Raw genomic sequence first — 17,183 nt, 5'->3', positions numbered from 1 at the left:
ATCTTATTTTTCAGTGTGCATTTTTTGTGCGCACTTTTGCCCACAAATTTAAATCTGTGTTTCCCATCCACATTGGGCAGAGCTTGACTGGATGCATCTGTGCTGTGTGGTGTTGTCTCCTCCCTTCAATTGGAACTTTACTGACTCCCGTAAGTTCTGGAAATCTGAGATCCATTGTAGTTGTGCGTGCAGGTATTTGTTTACCTGTCCCCCCACACCTTTTTTAATTAAAAAAGAAAATGTTTTGCCTGTTATTGCATGACAACAAACTTCCACCCTAGCCAATGTTTCGTAGCAAACGAGCCAGATTTTAATTTTAATGTTATTTGAAATACAAGTTGTTTTTTTGTTCCACCAGATTTGTGCATGATAGCAGCTCTCCCATCCCTTGAAAAGTGTTTTTTGAGGTAGAGAACCAGCAGCCCACCACCTTATGAGGCCTAATAACGGCCAGGCAGGTGGAAGTACTGGTGCCCCCGATCTGCAAACCCTCCCAATACAGAGCGCTGTGAGTCAGCTCAGAGAAGAGCATAAAACTGTGCATTTAACACACAAGCACAACACACTAAGGCAGGACAGAGAAAGTGATTTGTGCAAGCCTGTCCGTCCCGTCCCCCCGCCGCCCACTTTTCCTTACCTGCCTCCTGTGCCTGCAAAGGCAATTTTTATTTTAATACATCATGGTTTTTTGAATGAGCATTTTGAAAACAATAAATACTGCAAACATGCCTTCAGCAGCAACGGATGGAGGTAGACACCCTGGAGCCTTTACTGTGAGCTGATGGGGAAATGGCCAGGGCTGTGCTCAGCTGATGAGCAAAACAGAAGTGGGCATTTTGTCCTAAGAGTGCACTTAGTGTGGCAAGTCCCCACACTTGTTGCTTTGGTGCATCCCCACTCAAGTAGCAAGTCATTTTATGCTGGTTTTCTTTTACCAAACTATCCAGATTGGAGAAATCCAAATTAGTTGGAGGGGAAAGTACAGGTTAGCTACTTGAATGAGGATGATATATGGATGGTGTGGAAGTTTGCATACATGGGATGCCCTGAGTCCACTTTAAACTGCCACGTGTACGTGCCCTAAGTAAGCTTCCTTCCACACCAGCCCTTTTCTGTGAAATGGCTTTTGCTATATTACATGTTACAGAGAGTCCAGAGGTGCAAATCTCTGCAACCCTGTGTTTGTATGTTTTTTCAGCCATGATTCGCAACAGATTCTATTTACTTTTGCAATAAAATGTGCAACTGCAGCACTGCCCTACGTGGAGTGGCAAAAATCTGAGGAAGCTTTTGGGGGCTCTTAAGCTTTTAATTGAAAGTTTCCTTTTTGCAGGTCCCACGTGTTTTATTAAAGGGACGTGGGTGGCGCTGTGGGTTAAACCACAGAGCCTAGGACTTGCCGATCAGAAGGTTGGCGGTTCGAATCCCCACAAGGGGGTGAGCTCCTGTTGCTCGGTCCCTGCTCCTGCCAACCTAGCAATTCGAAAGTACGTCAAAGTGCAAGTAGATAAATAGGTACCGCTCCGGCGGGAAGGTAAACGGCGTTTCCGTGTGCTGCTCTGGTTTGCCAGAAGCGGCTTAGTCATGCTGGCCACATGACCCGGAAGCTGTACGCCGGCTCCCTTGGCCAGTAAAGTGAGATGAGCACCACAACCCCAGATTCGGTCACGACTGGACCTAACGGTCAGGGGTCCCTTTACCTTTTACTTTTACGTGTTTTATTGCTTCTGGTTGATCAAGGCTGCAAGATTAGTGAAGAATAGTGTCGTAATGCCCTCAATGTCCATTTCTGTTCCTGTGGCTGAAAGTGGGGTAATTCTTCTAACACCAAAATAAGGCTATTTTACTACTTCTTTTTAAGATTAAAATGAGGAACTCAATCATCAAAGTTTCCCCCAGCCACTAAAAGTGACATTGGGGGAATTGAGGGACTATCCATTGTCAATCCCCCAGCTTCAATCAACCAGAAGCAACTAAAACGGGAGGGCTGGCCAACAGGAAACTCTTCATTAATGTTGCAGACAACCTTTCATAAATGGGAACTAGTTGTAAGTAAATACAGAAGAACCCTTGTCATGGGGAATGAGTATCACTGGGTTACTAGCATTACCTTAAGGAATGTGCAGAACCTGCATTTCAAATTCACTTCCAGCTGATCACAAACAAGCAATACCACAGCAGGACTCTAGTGTGGATGCAAGTGACCTAAACTCCTGCCCTAAGCAGCGACACCCACATTCTACCAAATCGTCTCCACCAGATCCCTCTCTAATCCTTTCTTCAAACCTCCCAAGGAAGGAGAACAGTTGGCTCTTCTTCTGCCGGTGATATTTCCCCCTATTTAAATCTAGTTTCCTTTCAGATAGTGTTGGGTAACTGTCTGGCCACAACTTGCTGCAGTGGTCTGTGCAGGTTTAGGAATAATGTGATCAACCCAGCACCACCCCAATTTAAGGTTGTGCAGCGGCTCAAAGTTTCAAGAGGAACAAACGTTTTTGAGAAAGCCATAGAACAGGCATAGAACAAAAGAAATTACCGTGAAAATCCCTGAAACGGGAAGTAATCGACTATAGAATAACAAAAATAAAAAACCACTCAAAAATAGGGCTAAGGCGCTCCTTGCTGCTGATGTTAAAGAAAGGTATGAAAGCCTCAATGACAAGTTTCAAACAAAATACAAAATTTACAAAAAAAATTACAAAAAAAAATTTTTTTTGGAGTTAAGAATAGGACTGGGATAAATTGTGTTCGCTGAGCCCGTATTTTATACAGTCTGTATATGATGTTTGTTTGATAATGTGTGGTGTGCTATGCCTAATAAAGGATTTTGAATTGACTTCCTCGAGTTTACAAAGAAGTTTTAAACAAAACCCTATTTAAAGTTTTAAACCTAGCCCTGACTGGTGATGATTCTTTAACATCAGCAGTCAGGAGCGCTTCAGCCCCGTTTTTGAGTCTGTTTGAAACTTAAAACCTCAATTTCTTAGTACGGCTATGTTTAAAACTTGTCTGAGTCTCTGCCCAGTTTTTGAGTTTGTTTGAAACTTCAAACCTCAACTACTTATTGCTACTGCTTGGTTCTCTTAAATAGGGTTATGTTTAAAACTTTTTTGAGTTTCTGCCCTGTTTTTTGAGTTTGTTTGAATACTTTAAAACTTCAATTTCTTATCACTACTGCTCAGTTCTCTTAAATAGGGCTATGTTTAAAACTTGTCATTGAGGTTTCATACCTTTTTTGTAAACTCAAGGAAGTATTTCCAGCCCTGCTCTTGCGCTTGTTTGATATCACTTAAAATCTTATAACTTCTTTATTTCCTTCTGAGGAAACTGATTAGTTCAGTGAAACGAGTTTGTAGTCGGCATCTCGTTAAGTTTTTGTTTAATTCTAGTTTATTTTTTATTTTTGTTATTCTATAGTCAATTACTTCTCGTTTCAGGGATTTTCACGGTAATTTCTTTTGTTCTGTGTTATTTCTCGGTTCCGTGACTGTCTTTTTTTCACTGGTAGAACAGGCATAGGCAAACTCCAGCCCTCCAGATGTTTGGGACTACAATTCCCATCATCATTCCCGTGACCACTGGCCCTGTTAGCTAGGGATGATGGGAATTGTAGTCCCAAACATCTGGAGGGCCGGAGTTTGCCTATGTCTGCCATATTATAACAGAAATGTAGAAGAGATCCCTGGGTCATCTAGTCCAACCCTCTGCAATAACTTTAGTTATGCTCAGTTCTGCATAAAGGAGTGTGGTTTCAGTATGTGACTCTGGAAAGCTTTCATTTTATGGTTAGGGAGGGTGGGAGAACCCATGGGTGCAACCACTAAACTCCGTGTTTTGCCCCGGAAAAGTGCTTTTACAGCACATACAATGGACACCATTTTTCCTTCCAGGTCCAAGTTGCAGAGGAAGCTTTTCTCCCTGCTGCTGCCAGCTGCTCAGCTGTTACCACTGCTGTATGTACTCTGTAGTCTAAAAGAGAAAAGAGAGGCCATCAGTATCAGATGTAATCCAACAACAACAAAGCCACACATTTCACAACGTTTCCTCCTCCATTCCAACAGGCTGGTTCTGGCAAAACATTTGAGGACTTCATTGTCCGGTTCTACCCAGACATAACTCAATTGGTGCCGATAATGCCAAGGTTGCAGATTGGATCGCCTATGATCTTCAGGCACCCTTCCAGCTCAGTGATTCTACGTAGAATGCCGGTGCATGTTTTATTTAAATCTATGTAGTTGAGGAATTCATTGCTAATATGCCGGTGTTAAAACCATTAGGAAGGAGATATCTGAAGGGGGAGCGATGACGGGAATGAGCAGAACGAGAATGGCCATTCGAGGCATAGAGAAGACCACAAAGCTCAGTGAGCAGAACAATGTGAGTAAGAGAGAGGTTCACTGCCGGCTGCACTCAAAACAGGCTGCCCTGCCCAAAGGTTGCAGCCAAGAGGTCATTGATTCATAAAAGGTAAAGCTACCCCTGACCATTAGGTCCAGTCGTGACCGACTCTGGGGTTGCAGCGCTCATCTCGCTTTACTGGCCGAGGGAGCCGGCGTACAGCTTCCGGGTCATGTGGCCAGCATGACTAAGCCGCTTCTGGCGAACCAGAGCAGCGCACAGAAACGCCGTTTACCTTCCCGCCGGAGTGGTACCTATTTATCTACTTGCACTCTGACGTGCTTTCGAACTGCTAGGTTGGCAGGAGCAGGGACTGAGCAACGGGAGCTCACCCCGTCGTGGGGATTCGAACCGCTGACCTGATCAGCAAGTCCTAGGCTCTGTGGTTTAACCCACAGCGCCACCCGCGTCCCCACTGATTCCTAACTCCCCGCTTTTCCCTTTTTGACTCACCGAGTATCTTTTCAACAGCTTGCCACTGTGATTCGGCACGTGGTCCGTTCTGCACAGGCAAGAGTCAGCCTGGACCCCTGCGAGAAATTAGGAGGGGAAAACCAAGATGTATACATTTGGAGGAACTTAAAAGGAGCCAAGGCCCAAGCTCTGAGGCATGTTATGATGGCACAGACTCCCAATCTCTCAGGACCGAGCAACCACAAGCTGGTTAGGGTGGAAGGAAGGCATTCTGGATCACAGCCAAATTTGAGCCTCTCTTAGGAAGACAGACCTAGCAACTGCATACTCAGATCAGCTTCCCTGTATTCCATAAGGTGATGACATCTACCTCCCAGGGCTGTTGTAAAGAACCATGCAATGGGTCTGTGCATCTGGCTACTAAACAAAATGTTGGTGGTTCAAGCCCACCCAAGGATGGCTGTGGGCAGGATCCAAACACTGCAGGGAGTTTAACTAGATACCTGAAGAAGCATCTCCAATCCCATTGTTCAGCCCAGACACTGAGGTCCAGCGTAGAGGGCCTTCTGGCAGTTCCCTCCCTGCGAGAAGCCAAGTTACAGGCAACCAGGCAGAGGGCCTTCTCGGTAGTGGCACCCACCCTGTGGAATGCCCTCCCACCAGATATCAAAGGAAAAAACAACTAGGAGACTTTTAGGAGACATCTGAAGGCAGCCCTGTTTAGGGAAGCTTTTAATATCTGAAGGACTATTGTATTTTAATGTTTTGTTGGAAGCCGCCCAGAGTGGCTGGGGAAACCCAGCCAGATGGGCGGGGTATAAATAATAAATTGTTGTTGTTGTTATAGATGACTCTTGGGTTCCCTTCCAGTTCTACAGTTCTATGATCTTATGAATGTCTGCAGGAAGCGCTTTGGGCACCTGAAACCTATAAATGGCAAGGTGTCTTGCAATACCTTCTGAGATTTAAAGCAGTGATGGGGAGCCTGCAGATCTCATGATTTTGGACTCCACTTCCCATGAAGGAACCCAGAAGGACCAATGGTCAGGATTAACGGGAACTGTAGTTCAACACCAGGAGGCCCACAAGCTCTCTACTCTTGATTTAAGGACGTCTCGCACAAGGTACCTGCACCTGATGAGTTTGGTACAACTCGCACACTTTTAATCTCAGTCTACTCTCAAACCAACGTATCATGCCCATGGTCCACAAGCTTCGTTCAGACGGTCCACGGCATGTCTGGATTTGTGGCTAAAGATGGAAGGTGGTAAATAGCGGTACTGAATTTTATTTGTATTTTTACTGCTTCTGGTATTGTACTGTATTGTATTACAACTTGAATTTTATGAATTTTTTACAAATTGAATTTCATAAAATTCAAGTTGTAATACAGCTAAAAGCAGTACATAATGAATAAAAATAAGCAATAACAATACCCAGTGCTTTTTTTCTAGAAAAATAGGTGCCGATACTCACCATGAAGTTGTTAAAGTGTCACACTTTGTTTTCCCCCCTGGGAAAAACAGCACTGGCAATACAATTAAAAACCATACAGCATTTGGCATTGTGCATTACAATTGCTACAACAGGCAGAAAAATCTGTAATTGGTCTTCCAAGATGTACAGCAAGTTCTGTGGGGAAATGAGTTTGGGAGCCACTGTCCCACCCCATTTTGGCATCTCGCTTTAGCTCTGACAGGTCGGATGTTTGCAGGAAGAGTTTGTTTCGTTTACGAGATATTTTGTTGGTTTCGCTTGGCAACATATGAATTTGCAGAAGAAGCTGCCATCCCTAAACCACAAGCAGTGCTTCTAGTGGAACCTGATTGAGCGCCCTCATCCCCTGAATCATGTTGAAATCGTAGCCGGACCTGTGGAGACCGCCCATGCTGCAATCTTGGGCACACTTGCTTGCGCAAGTCCCACTGAATGCCTGTTTTCTAGCGCGACAAGCCCTTGTAATTTGACCTCTGTCTTTCAAGGGAGGGTACATGGCTAGGTTAGCCTACACCTGATTTTCCAATGCCTTCAGTGCATCAATATTTCAAAGCTCAAGCTCAGTTGCAATGGGGGCTGAGGATCTGTTAACAGCTCATCTTCTCTGTGTGGAAGCCAGGTTAGTTTCAAAGTAAGGAAAGGCATAAGGGGTTAATTCCGGGCAGAATGAACTGTATTCTTTGAAGAATGGTTATCAGATGGAAGGCACTGACTAATTCTTTCCCGTGGCAGAAGAGTACCCAAATTAAGGCGCTAATTTACACACCCCAAACACATTCGAAGTGTGCTGCAGTAGGCCACATGGCAAAGTGAGTTTCGGACCTTTTAATATAAGAATCACATTCCTACTTCTGTTATAAAAAGGTAAAGGGACCCCTGACCGTTAGGTCCAGTCATGGACGACTCTGGGGTTATGGCGCTCATCTTGCTTTACTGGCTGAGGGAGCCAGCGTACAACTTCCGGGTCATGTGGCCAGCATGATGATAGACTATGCCAAAATGGCAAAATTAACTGGGAAGCTCAGAAATCAAAAAGACAAGAACTTTAAGAAAAAGAATGGAAAAAGTTTATAATTTATATACGAGACCACTGCAAGCAGGTTAAAACACTGGCAGGATTTCAATCACATTTGTAAAGTAAGAGAAACTATGGACAATTCAGAAGGAAAAAATATTTGGATAAATATTGACACACAGTTGTAATTATTTTCATTAGGACCCATGGAAGGGTTAGGGGGAAGTCAGGAGATTCAGAGTAATCTCAGTTTTTGGATTTTGAATTGATGTTTGTTGTATGTTTATAAAAATTGGGATTTTATTTTTTTTTAAAAAAGAGAGATTTCCTTCTCTTAGACAGGCTGCCTTCCCAGGTTGGTCAGCCTCACCTGCCCCTCACTTCCCTCCGCAGCAGGTACAAAAACCACCTTCTTGGGTCCACGACTGGTCTTGTCCACTCAATTCGCCAGAGCCTGCCTTTGCATGCAGGGGAAGTCCCTAACTCACCGAGGGTTTGAGATACCTTAGATATTCCTTTCCAGAGGCTGGGTCCAGGGGCTAGGTAGGTGATGTTCATGGACAAGGCATCTCTGAACATCCCCTTCTCTTGTAACAGCTTCCCACCCTTCCCCTTACCTTGGGAGACTGGATTCTGAGACACGGTGTTGGAGGGCGGCGGAATTGAGCATTTTGCTTGGATATCCCTCAAAACATGGTCGTGCTGCTGTCCTCCATAGGTGCCTCTCGCCTGCATGCAGCCACAGACACGCAAAGTGAAAACTGCCATGTTACTTTTCCCTGGTTAATACCTGCCCATCCTGGACCAGATGTGCATTTTCCTGTTCCTTCCCCTTCTACAACATCCCTTTGGATTTCTCCCTTTGCAGCCTGGGTAACTGTCTTCTTCTTCTTCTTCTTCTTCTTCTTCTTCTTATTATTATTATTATTATTATTATTATTAATTTGTACCCTGCCCATTTGATTGGGTTGCCCCAGCCACTCTGGGCGGCTTCCAACATATATAAAAACATAATAAAACATTAGACATTAAAAAGCTTCCCTATACAAGGCTTGCTTTCTGTTCTGCTGCCAAGGGTAGCTCATCTGCTTCCACGTTTTATATTGACTTAGTTCTGACAGGAATGTGGCTTCACCATTTATGCAGCGATTACTGATATATGGACATAATTTCCCTTGCCAATCCTTCCGAACTCCTTCCCTTCCCCTCTGACTTCTGCACCCCACAAATTTAGTTCCTTATTCCTCAATTCCCATCTTCTGCTATGCTCCACTTGCACGCTCCAAGGCTATACTGACTGGCAGCAGCCCTTCTGGGTTTCAGACGAGAGTCATTCGCAGCCCGATCTGAAGACTGTTCAAGAATTGGACCTGAAAAACCTCTGCAGACAAGCTATGGGCCTCCCCGCTTTTCCCTCACATGCATGTACAAGGTGTTAGTATTCCTGCTCCGTGATTGCAGTCATGGGATTTTTGTCTTTCACATGACGGTATATGTTTTGACTCCACAAAGTGGGAAGTGACGGAGACAGGATGTTTGTGTTACTGTGTTCCATGAAGTGGGACTATTGTCCTTTGTTCTTTTTCTCTTTGCTGTCTGATGCTAGAGAGAGAGGGAGCCATGTTGCAGTGCTCCGTGTGTGTTTATATGTAAATAAAGTAGATTAGCCAAAATGCTGAGTTGCTGAGGTCTGTCATGAGCAAGTTGCGCAAACTCTGCAGATCCCTAAGTGTGCCGCTATCAGTTGGCATCAGTCACTGTGATGTTTGGGCTGAAGAAAGCTGGGAGAGATCATCAGGAGGTTTGGGCTGGGTGTTCATCAGTATGCGGATGATACCCAGCTCTACCTCTCTTTTAAATCAGAACCAGTGAAGGCGGTGAAGGTCCTGTGTGAGTGTCTGGAGGCGGTTGGAGGATGGATGGCGGCTAACAGATTGAGGTTGAATCCTGACAAGACAGAAGTACTGTTTTTGGGGGACAGGAGGCGGGCAGGTGTGGAGGATTCCCTGGTCCTGAATGGGGTAACTGTGCCCCTGAAGGACCAGGTGCGCAGCCTGGGAGTCATTTTGGACTCACAGCTGTCCATGGAGGCACAGGTCAAATCTGTGTCCAGGGCAGCTGTTTACCAGCTCCATCTGGTACGTAGGCTGAGACCCTATCTGCCCGCGAACTGTCTCGCCAGAGTGGTGCATGCTCTGGTTATCTCCCGCTTGGACTACTGCAATGCACTCTACGTGAGGCTACCTTTGAAGGTGACTCAGAAACTACAACTAATCCAGAATGCGGCAGCTAGACTGGTGACTGGGGGCGGCTGCCGAGACCATATAACACCGGTCTTGAAAGACCTACATTGGCTCCCAGTATGTTTCCGAGCACAATTCAAAGTGTTGGTGCTGACCTTTAAAGCCCTAAACAGCCTCGGTCCAGTATACCTGAAGGAGCATCTCCACCCACATCGTTCTGCCCGGACGCTGAGGTCCAGCGCCGAGGGCCTTCTGGCGGTTCCCTCATTGCGAGAAGCAAAGCTACAGGGAACCAGGCAGAGGGCCTTCTCGGTAGTGGCGCCCGCCCTGTGGAACGCCCTTCCAGCAGATGTCAAAGCGATAAACAACTACCTGACATTCAGAAGACATCTTAAGGCAGCCCTGTTCAGGGAAGTTTTTAACGTGTGATATTTTACTGTATTTTTGGTTTCTATGGAAGCTGCCCAGAGTGGCTGGGGAGGCCCAGCCAGATGGGCGGGGTATAAATTATAAATAATATATTATTATTATTATTATTATTATTATTTGAAGCTTTCGAACGATCGAGCAGGAGGGAGGGGACATGCCATTTGGGCATGTGTCTCTGCCAGAGTCCTACTCGAGTGTAGGCTGAATTCCTGACACAAGGTCCTCTAGCCAATCCCTTGGCCTCTCTAGTTGTTTTTGTTATTTATTAAATTTATCCACTGCCCTTCATCCAAGATCACAGGGCAGTTTACAATATAAAAACTCAAAAATACATAACATAATAACAAACAAAACAATACCCACCCCAGTTTAAAAGGCCACAGATCGTTAAATTGGCCGAAGGCCTGGGAGAAGAGGAATGCTTTTGCCTGGAGCCTAAAGATATGTAATGTAATGCAAACCTTCCTGGGGAGAACAGCCCACAAGTGGGGAGCCACCACAGAAAAGGCCCTGCTCTCATGCTGCCACCCTCCGGACCTCTCGTGCGGGAGGCACATAAGAAGTGCCTCAGGTGGTGATTGCAGGGTCTGGGCTGGTTCATATGTGAGGCTGTACTTGAGGTACTGAAAGGACCAAGTGGCTGTGGAGGCTGAAAGCCTTGAAGATCTTGGGCAGCTGCTGGTGGTCAGAGAAGACTAGACACAGAATCCAACTTCTGGGGGCCAAGGTCCCTTCGTCACATTCCTAAAATATTTGAGGGGGGCCGCTTTCCCAAGTTGCCATTCAAATGGTGTGCATGTGCCATCTCTTGTGATCGATTATGTGGGGCTGGGCTTACCTGAAGGAGCATCTGAAGGAGCGTTTCCACCCCCATCATTCTACCCGGACACTGAGGTCCAGCGCCGAGGGCCTTCTGGTGGTTCCCTCACTGTGAGAAGCCAAGTTACAGGGAACCAGGCAGAGGGCCTTCTTGGTGGTGGCCCCCGCCTGTGGAACGCCCTCCCACCAGATGTCAAAGAAAACAACAACTACCAGACTTTTAGAAGACATCTGAAGGCAGCCCTGTTTAGGGAAGCTTTTAATGTTTGGTGCATTACTGTATTTTAATATTTTGTTGGAAGCCACCCAGAGTGGCTGGGGAAGCCCGGGTATAAATAAATAAATTATTATTATTATTATTATTATTATTATTATTATTACAATACCTGGTCGCCACCCCCCCCCAAAAAAAATGACAGTGGTACCTCAGGTTACAGACGCTTCAGGTTACAGACTCCGCTAACCCAAAAATAGTACCTCGGGTTAAGAACTTTGCTTCAGGATGAGAACAGAAATTGTGCGGTGGCAGCGGGAGGCCCCATTAGCTAAAGTGGTACGTCAGGTTAAGAACAGTTTCTGGTTAAGAACAGGTACCTCGGGTTCAGGTTCTGAACCCGAGGTACCACTGTACAGTGGTACCTCTGGTTACGTACTTAATTCATTCTGGAGGTCCGTTCTTAACCTGGAACTGTTCTTAACCTGAGGCACCACTTTAGCTAATGGGGCCTCCGGCTGCTGCCGCGCCACCGGAGCACGAATTCTGTTCTCATCCTGAAGCAAAGTTCTTAACGTGAGGTACTATTTCTGGGTTAGTGGAGTCTGTAATCTGAAGCGTCTGTAACCTGAAGCGTATGTAACCACTGTATTCAAGTTGGCATGCCTGCAACTAGATGAACAACACCAACCAACCAGATAATGCAGCGCCCAGTGACTCCCATCATATTCTCTCCTGTGCCCCACATTTTCCCACCCTTTGGTGGGGAACTTTTTGTGTGTCCCCCAGTGGCGTAGCGTGGGTTGTCAGTACCCGGGGCAAGGCAAGTAATTTGCGCCCCCTAACCCGTGGATTTGCGCCCCCTAACCCGTGGCTTTGTGCCCCCTAACCCGTGGATTTGCCCAAACCCCAGATGTTGCGCCCGGTGCGGCCGGCCCCCCCTGCACCCCCCACGCTACGCCACTGGTCCCCCCCTTTAAACGACTCTCCTGGACCTGAGGTTTCCCCTCGTCTCCCTTGCCCAGGTACCTGCATCTGCCAGCATCTGCGCTCCAGCTGCATCTGCCTACGCCGCGCTTCCCAGTGGTAGGCGCCCGCCATTGTGCTGCCCGCCGGGCCGCCTGCAGCCGCGGGCAGCCGCGGTGGCACCGTCGCCGAGGCCCGTCGGGTCACACAATGCCGCGATGCCCGGGCAACTGGGAAGACGCCGCCGCCGCCCCACCTGCCGCACCTGGCCGCCAGGGGGCGGCAGAAACCAGGCGCTGCTTCTCCCAGTCCTTGCCTGGCGGAGGCGCGTCCTGGGAGCGCGCGAGTGATTTAGCACCCCGGGGTGCGTGCCAGGCGCTGCACCCAGGCAGGGGAAAGCTTCTTTGCAAGACCTCGCCCCGAAAGAGCGAGCGAGCGAGCAGGCAAGCGATGACCCAGAAAAGCAGCAAACGAAAGCCCGGAGAATCTGGGAAGTTTGCAAGCAAAATGCCAAAGTCGGTGCAAAATTGCTGGTTGCAATTATCCTGTGCGCGAACGTTCGCCGTAAAAAAGCAAAAAAATAGGGGAAGAGAGAACACCACGTGCTCGTGGTTGTTACTTCTTGGATCTCAAAGCTGCAGGACTGAAAACCAGGCTCCGGGGGGAAATTAGAATTTTGCCTTTGCATGTCCCCGCGCGGAGAAAGCTAGCTTGTAAAGGAGACGGTCCCTTCTCCCTTGCTTTCTACATGCAATAAATGTGTATTTATTTATATCCAGCCTTTCCCTCGCCCGACAAGGACTCAACGTGTCCTTTGGCTGGTTGACATCCCATGTCCTTTTCAATGTGTTTGTGGTTTGTTTTGCACAGAACCGTAGAGCTGGAAGGGAGGCTCATCTGGCCTGGTCCAGCCCTCTGCAACACGGGGATCTTTTTGCCCTCGACGCCGAGATTAAGCGTCTCGCGTCCACGGACCGAGCTCGTTCTTGTTTTATCCACGACGCATTTTGCGCTCTGTGTTGTGAGCCACCAGGGAAGCATGCAAATCTAATCTATAACAAATAATAATAATAATTTTTTTTAAAAAAATGCCTACAGATTGCTGCAAGCCCGGCTGCCTTTTTGCAAAAAAGAAAAGTCCTGGATCGCAGCTGGCGCGCTCAAAACTCCGTGCCCAGGGAGCGAGCGCACCGCGCGCCTTTGGAGAAGAAAGCGCTTGCAGTTCCGAGGCGGAGGCGGAGGCGGCGCTGTCGAGCGCGCGCTCCCGATTGGCCCGTTCCAGGAAGCCTTCCCCGTAGCCCTATCTCGGGCGCTGGTTGGCTTCGGGAGCGCTGACGCCGCCCGGCTGGCCTCGCCTTTCCTCTCCCCGGGAGGCGAGAGGCATCTGCGGGCGAGCTGGGCGCGTGGAGAGCCCGGGCTGCGGACGGCTTTTCGGCGAAGGTGCTGCTGCTGCTGTTGCTGCGGCGGCGGAATCCCCATGGAAGGTAATCTCTCTCCCGATCTCTGGAATCTGCGATCCCTTCTAGGCCTCCCCGGTTCTCAATTCGGCCCGCTTTCGCCGCAGACGCGGAGCTCGGTAGGAGAGGGTGTCCCTGAGCATGTACAGAGTGCATTTCCCTCTCCCGCGAATCTCTGCGATCCCTTCTAGGCCTCCCCGGTTCTCAATTCGGCCCGCTTTCGCCGCAGTCGCGGAACTCGGTAGGAGAGGGTGTCTCTGAGCATGTACAGAGTGCATTTTTTAAATCTCCCGGGACTGGAGGATTTGGGCGGGCGCGTCCGCTTGCTTGGGAAAAAAGGCTTTCCGAATCGGAGGGTGGCTTTTCTCCGCTTCTCTTTCTACAGACTCGACACCGTCTGCCCTTGCTCGCCCCCCCCCCCCTTTTAAACAGGATAGTTGAAATAAGGTGACTTAATAGCTTGCCTGTTCTGGCCCATCCGCCTCATGTTGTCGCTCTGTTACTGTTTTATTAATTGGATGGTTTGGATACTTTTTTATTTTTGTTTTGCTTATTGCATTTCTTATGTGCTGTTGGAAGCAACTCTTGATATTGTGTTGGCGGAAAGGGTGGTCTGCACACTTGGAGGAATAATAAATATATTCTTCAAGGGCATCCATATCAAGCGCCAAAATCTGTTTACAAGGTATAGGCCAGTCTAGAAGGGACAACATGAAAGAGTCCTCAGAATATATGCAATTATCTTTTCCCCATGTAACCTCCAGCCAAACTTGACTTGAGCGCGACTGAATCTCATGTTTAGAAACTGCGTTCAGCCCGGCACTTTTTTGTGCATACCTTTCAGTAAACATTCAGTTGATATTGCGGCATTCGAGAGGGTTGTGTTTTGGGAGGCTGCTTCTTCCTGAGATAGAGTCCCATGTTCGGAGAGTTTTGGAGCACAGATCCTGGCCAAAGGACCTCTTTAGGCTCTGTCTGCCACCAGTCATGGTGCCTATTTAAAGTAATACTGCTTCTATCCTTGGCCAGTAATCCAAAGGTTTTGAGGGGGAAGACTGTAAGTCTTTGAGGGGGGAGGATAGCTTCCCCCCCCCCGGCATTTAAAATCTTTTAATAATAATAATAAATCACTGCTTCAGATTCCTTCTTATTTTGAGGCTACATGAGCACCGGAGACTTCTCTGTAGTGGCACCAGTGTTTTCAAAACACACACAAAAAACACCTCTCTACAGCTTCCTCACTTCTTACTTAAAACTACAACAAAAAACTTTTTAGTCTTTTAAACTTAGTGTCTTTCTCTTGTCCTTTATAGAGATGTTGTCATTGTGCTGTTCCTTGCTGTTACAGGCTGTGGTGTTGTTGTTGTTGATGTATTATTTTACAGTGTTTTTTTTTAGTGTGTTAACTATTTTTGAAACGAATATAGAAAAAGTAGCAAGTAAATGTTTTAAAATAAACTAAGGGAAAGGAAAGTTACCAGCTAATGTGGATCTGCAAATAGGCACGATTCAGCTTCTCTGAAAACCAGTTTCTCCGGATCGATTGCCCTCTGTGTGAATTCAGCTTTTCTGCGAAGGAGGTTTCTTTAGGGTTTGTGAAAGTGTTGCTTGAATCGAGGAATTTGAGATGTTTAGCTGAGGGATTACTTTGGCATCTGAAGAGTCGACTCAAAAGCGTTACAGGTAGTTCACACAAAAAACAGTAAATGTTCCAATTTCTCCTGTTTATTTGATCAGCATGTCTTTAACAATTCCACCCCCGAAATGCTTCATCTTCAAGCATTGCCCATAGTGACGCAAAGTATGTGCGCATGGGTTTGCATTTTGCATTAACTGTATCTCTGTGTCTTGTTGCCACAGTTCCACAACTGCTGTGAGCGGAAAAATCATCCGGCAACGCTTCAAAGTTTGGCTGTGCTCCGGAGGACTATGGGGAACCAGCTGGCCCCAGTGCCCCCATTCATGCCCCACTTGCAGGCCTTGCACGTGGTGGTGGTTGGGCTGGATGCAGCCGGCAAAACGTCACTTCTGTACCGCTTGAAGTTCCAGGAGTTTGTCAAGAGCGCACCCACGAAGGGCTTCAACATGGAGAAGATCCGGGTGCCGCTGGGCGGTTCGCGCGCCATCACTTTCCAGGTGTGGGATGTGGGCGGCCAGGAGAAGCTGCGCCCCCTCTGGAAATCCTACATGCGCCGCACGGATGGCGTTGTGTTTGTGGTGGACTCTTCGGAGGCCGAGCGGCTGGAGGAGGCCCGCGTGGAGTTGCACAAGATCGTCCGCTCCTCGGAAAACCAGGGCGTCCCCATGTTGGTGTTGGCCAACAAACAGGATGTGGTCCAGGCCCTCTCAGTAGCCGAGGTGGAGAAGTTCCTGGGTCTGCCCGAACTCTGCGCCTCCACCTCGAATCACATCCAGGGCTGCAGCGCTGTCAGCGGACAGGGCCTTCAGCAAGGCTTGGAAAAACTCTACGAAATGATTCTCAAGCGCAAAAAAGCCCTTCGCACCAGCAAGAAGAAGCGCTGAGAAACTGGGGTGTGAGATTATCTCTGGGGGATTCAGATATTTTGCACCCGGACCAGTTTTTTGCCACCCAGGGACATTGTTTCGGAGCAATGCAAGGTTGCAAATCAGACAATTTCCTCTTTGGTGACTCTGCTTTTTGGACTGATGAATTGTGGAGCATTTGTGCCCTCGTTTTTGTATTTTTATGTTGTGAACCGCCTTGTGATCTTCGGGCGGTGGGTAGTATACAAATTGAATACCGTATTTTTCGCTCTGTAAGACGCACCAGACCACAAGACGCACCTAGTTTTTGGAGGAAGAAAACAAGAAAAAAAATATTCTGAATCTCAGAAGCCAGAACAGCAAGAGGGATCGTTGCGCAGTGAAAGCAGCGATCCCTTTTGCTGTTCTGGCTTCTGGGATAGCTGCGCAGCCTGCATTCGCTCCATAAGACGCACACACATTTTCCCTTACTTTTAAGGAGGGAAAAAGTGAGTCTTATAGAGGAAAAAATACGATAAATAATAGGGATAATGCCTGCCATGGGCAGTAAGAAAGCACCTTGGCAACCTGCCCTGCCCTGGATTCCCCAGGAGGCTACTAGTTTGGGGAGAAAGGGGGAATTTTCCAGAGTTGGAGGTCCGTCATGCGCAAACCACATTATTTGTTTATATCTTTTCAAAAAGAAAGCGTAATGTTTTCTGGGCTCCCCACCCCGTTTTTCTGTTGTTGTTTTTTGTAGAAAACAAACCTTAAATTATTAAAAAAAACAACATTCTTTTCAGAGTTGGGGATGAGGCATTTATGTCATCATTTGTGCACAAGGGTGAGGGAGGGTTTTGGCATGCTAAGGAGATGGACCAGATGATAAACAAGGGAAGAACGCAGAGCTGCTTGCATGCAGTGTTAGAAACTGAGGTGGGAAAGCGAGGAGCTAAAGGGCACCTTGAACCTAGGTTATGGGCGCAGCAACGGAATGTCTTACAACAAGAATACAAGCTGGAAATGAATGAACTGCAGCTAAAATATTATGTTCATTTTTCGCATGGTCTAGTCCTTCCCCTGACCGCCACCCTAATATTCTTAAGAGGGTCTCTTCTATAGTCTTCAGAGAATAGCTGGATGTGGGGAGGCAGAAAAAGTCCTCCTTTCCTTCCACACTGCAGTTTCAATCTGAAATCTTAGGCTCAGCAACTGCTCACACTTATGAAATTCCCTGTCGCAAAATG

The 17,183-nt window shown here is 47.4% G+C and overlaps 3 protein-coding genes across 4 annotated transcripts in view; 1 reads left to right on the top strand and 2 right to left on the bottom strand.

Annotated features, from left to right (window-relative positions):
• Positions 1-17,183, bottom strand: part of LOC310747938 (tigger transposable element-derived protein 1-like) — a 943,100-nt gene that overhangs the window by 711,621 nt on the left and 214,296 nt on the right. The window lies entirely within an intron of this gene.
• On the bottom strand, positions 3,760-13,474 carry CCDC200 (coiled-coil domain containing 200; the record flags this gene model as incomplete). Its single annotated transcript, XM_083581833.1, has 5 exons — positions 3,760-3,969; positions 4,852-4,928; positions 7,942-8,053; positions 12,059-12,260; positions 13,092-13,474. The coding sequence occupies 5 exons, from the start codon at positions 13,472-13,474 to the stop codon at positions 3,943-3,945; spliced, it is 801 nt and encodes a 266-aa protein (XP_083437959.1). The 3' UTR covers positions 3,760-3,942.
• Positions 13,347-16,755, top strand: ARL4D (ARF like GTPase 4D). The gene is made up of 2 exons (XM_083583639.1): positions 13,347-13,479; positions 15,313-16,755. The coding sequence occupies exon 2, from the start codon at positions 15,382-15,384 to the stop codon at positions 15,973-15,975; it is 594 nt and encodes a 197-aa protein (XP_083439765.1). The 5' UTR covers positions 13,347-13,479; positions 15,313-15,381; the 3' UTR covers positions 15,976-16,755.

This window comes from Podarcis filfolensis, assembly GCF_964270895.1.
Source record: "Podarcis filfolensis genome assembly, chromosome: 13".
Classification (NCBI taxonomy): domain Eukaryota; kingdom Metazoa; phylum Chordata; class Lepidosauria; order Squamata; family Lacertidae; genus Podarcis; species Podarcis filfolensis.
Note: the sequence above shows the minus strand (reverse complement) of the source record. Positions and strands in the feature narration are given on the sequence as shown.

Bases quoted from the DNA above. Each gene is read 5' to 3' on its own strand.
- ARL4D (XM_083583639.1), top strand. From the start codon at position 15,382: ATGGGGAACCAGCTGGCCCCAGTGCCCCCATTCATGCCCCACTTGCAG.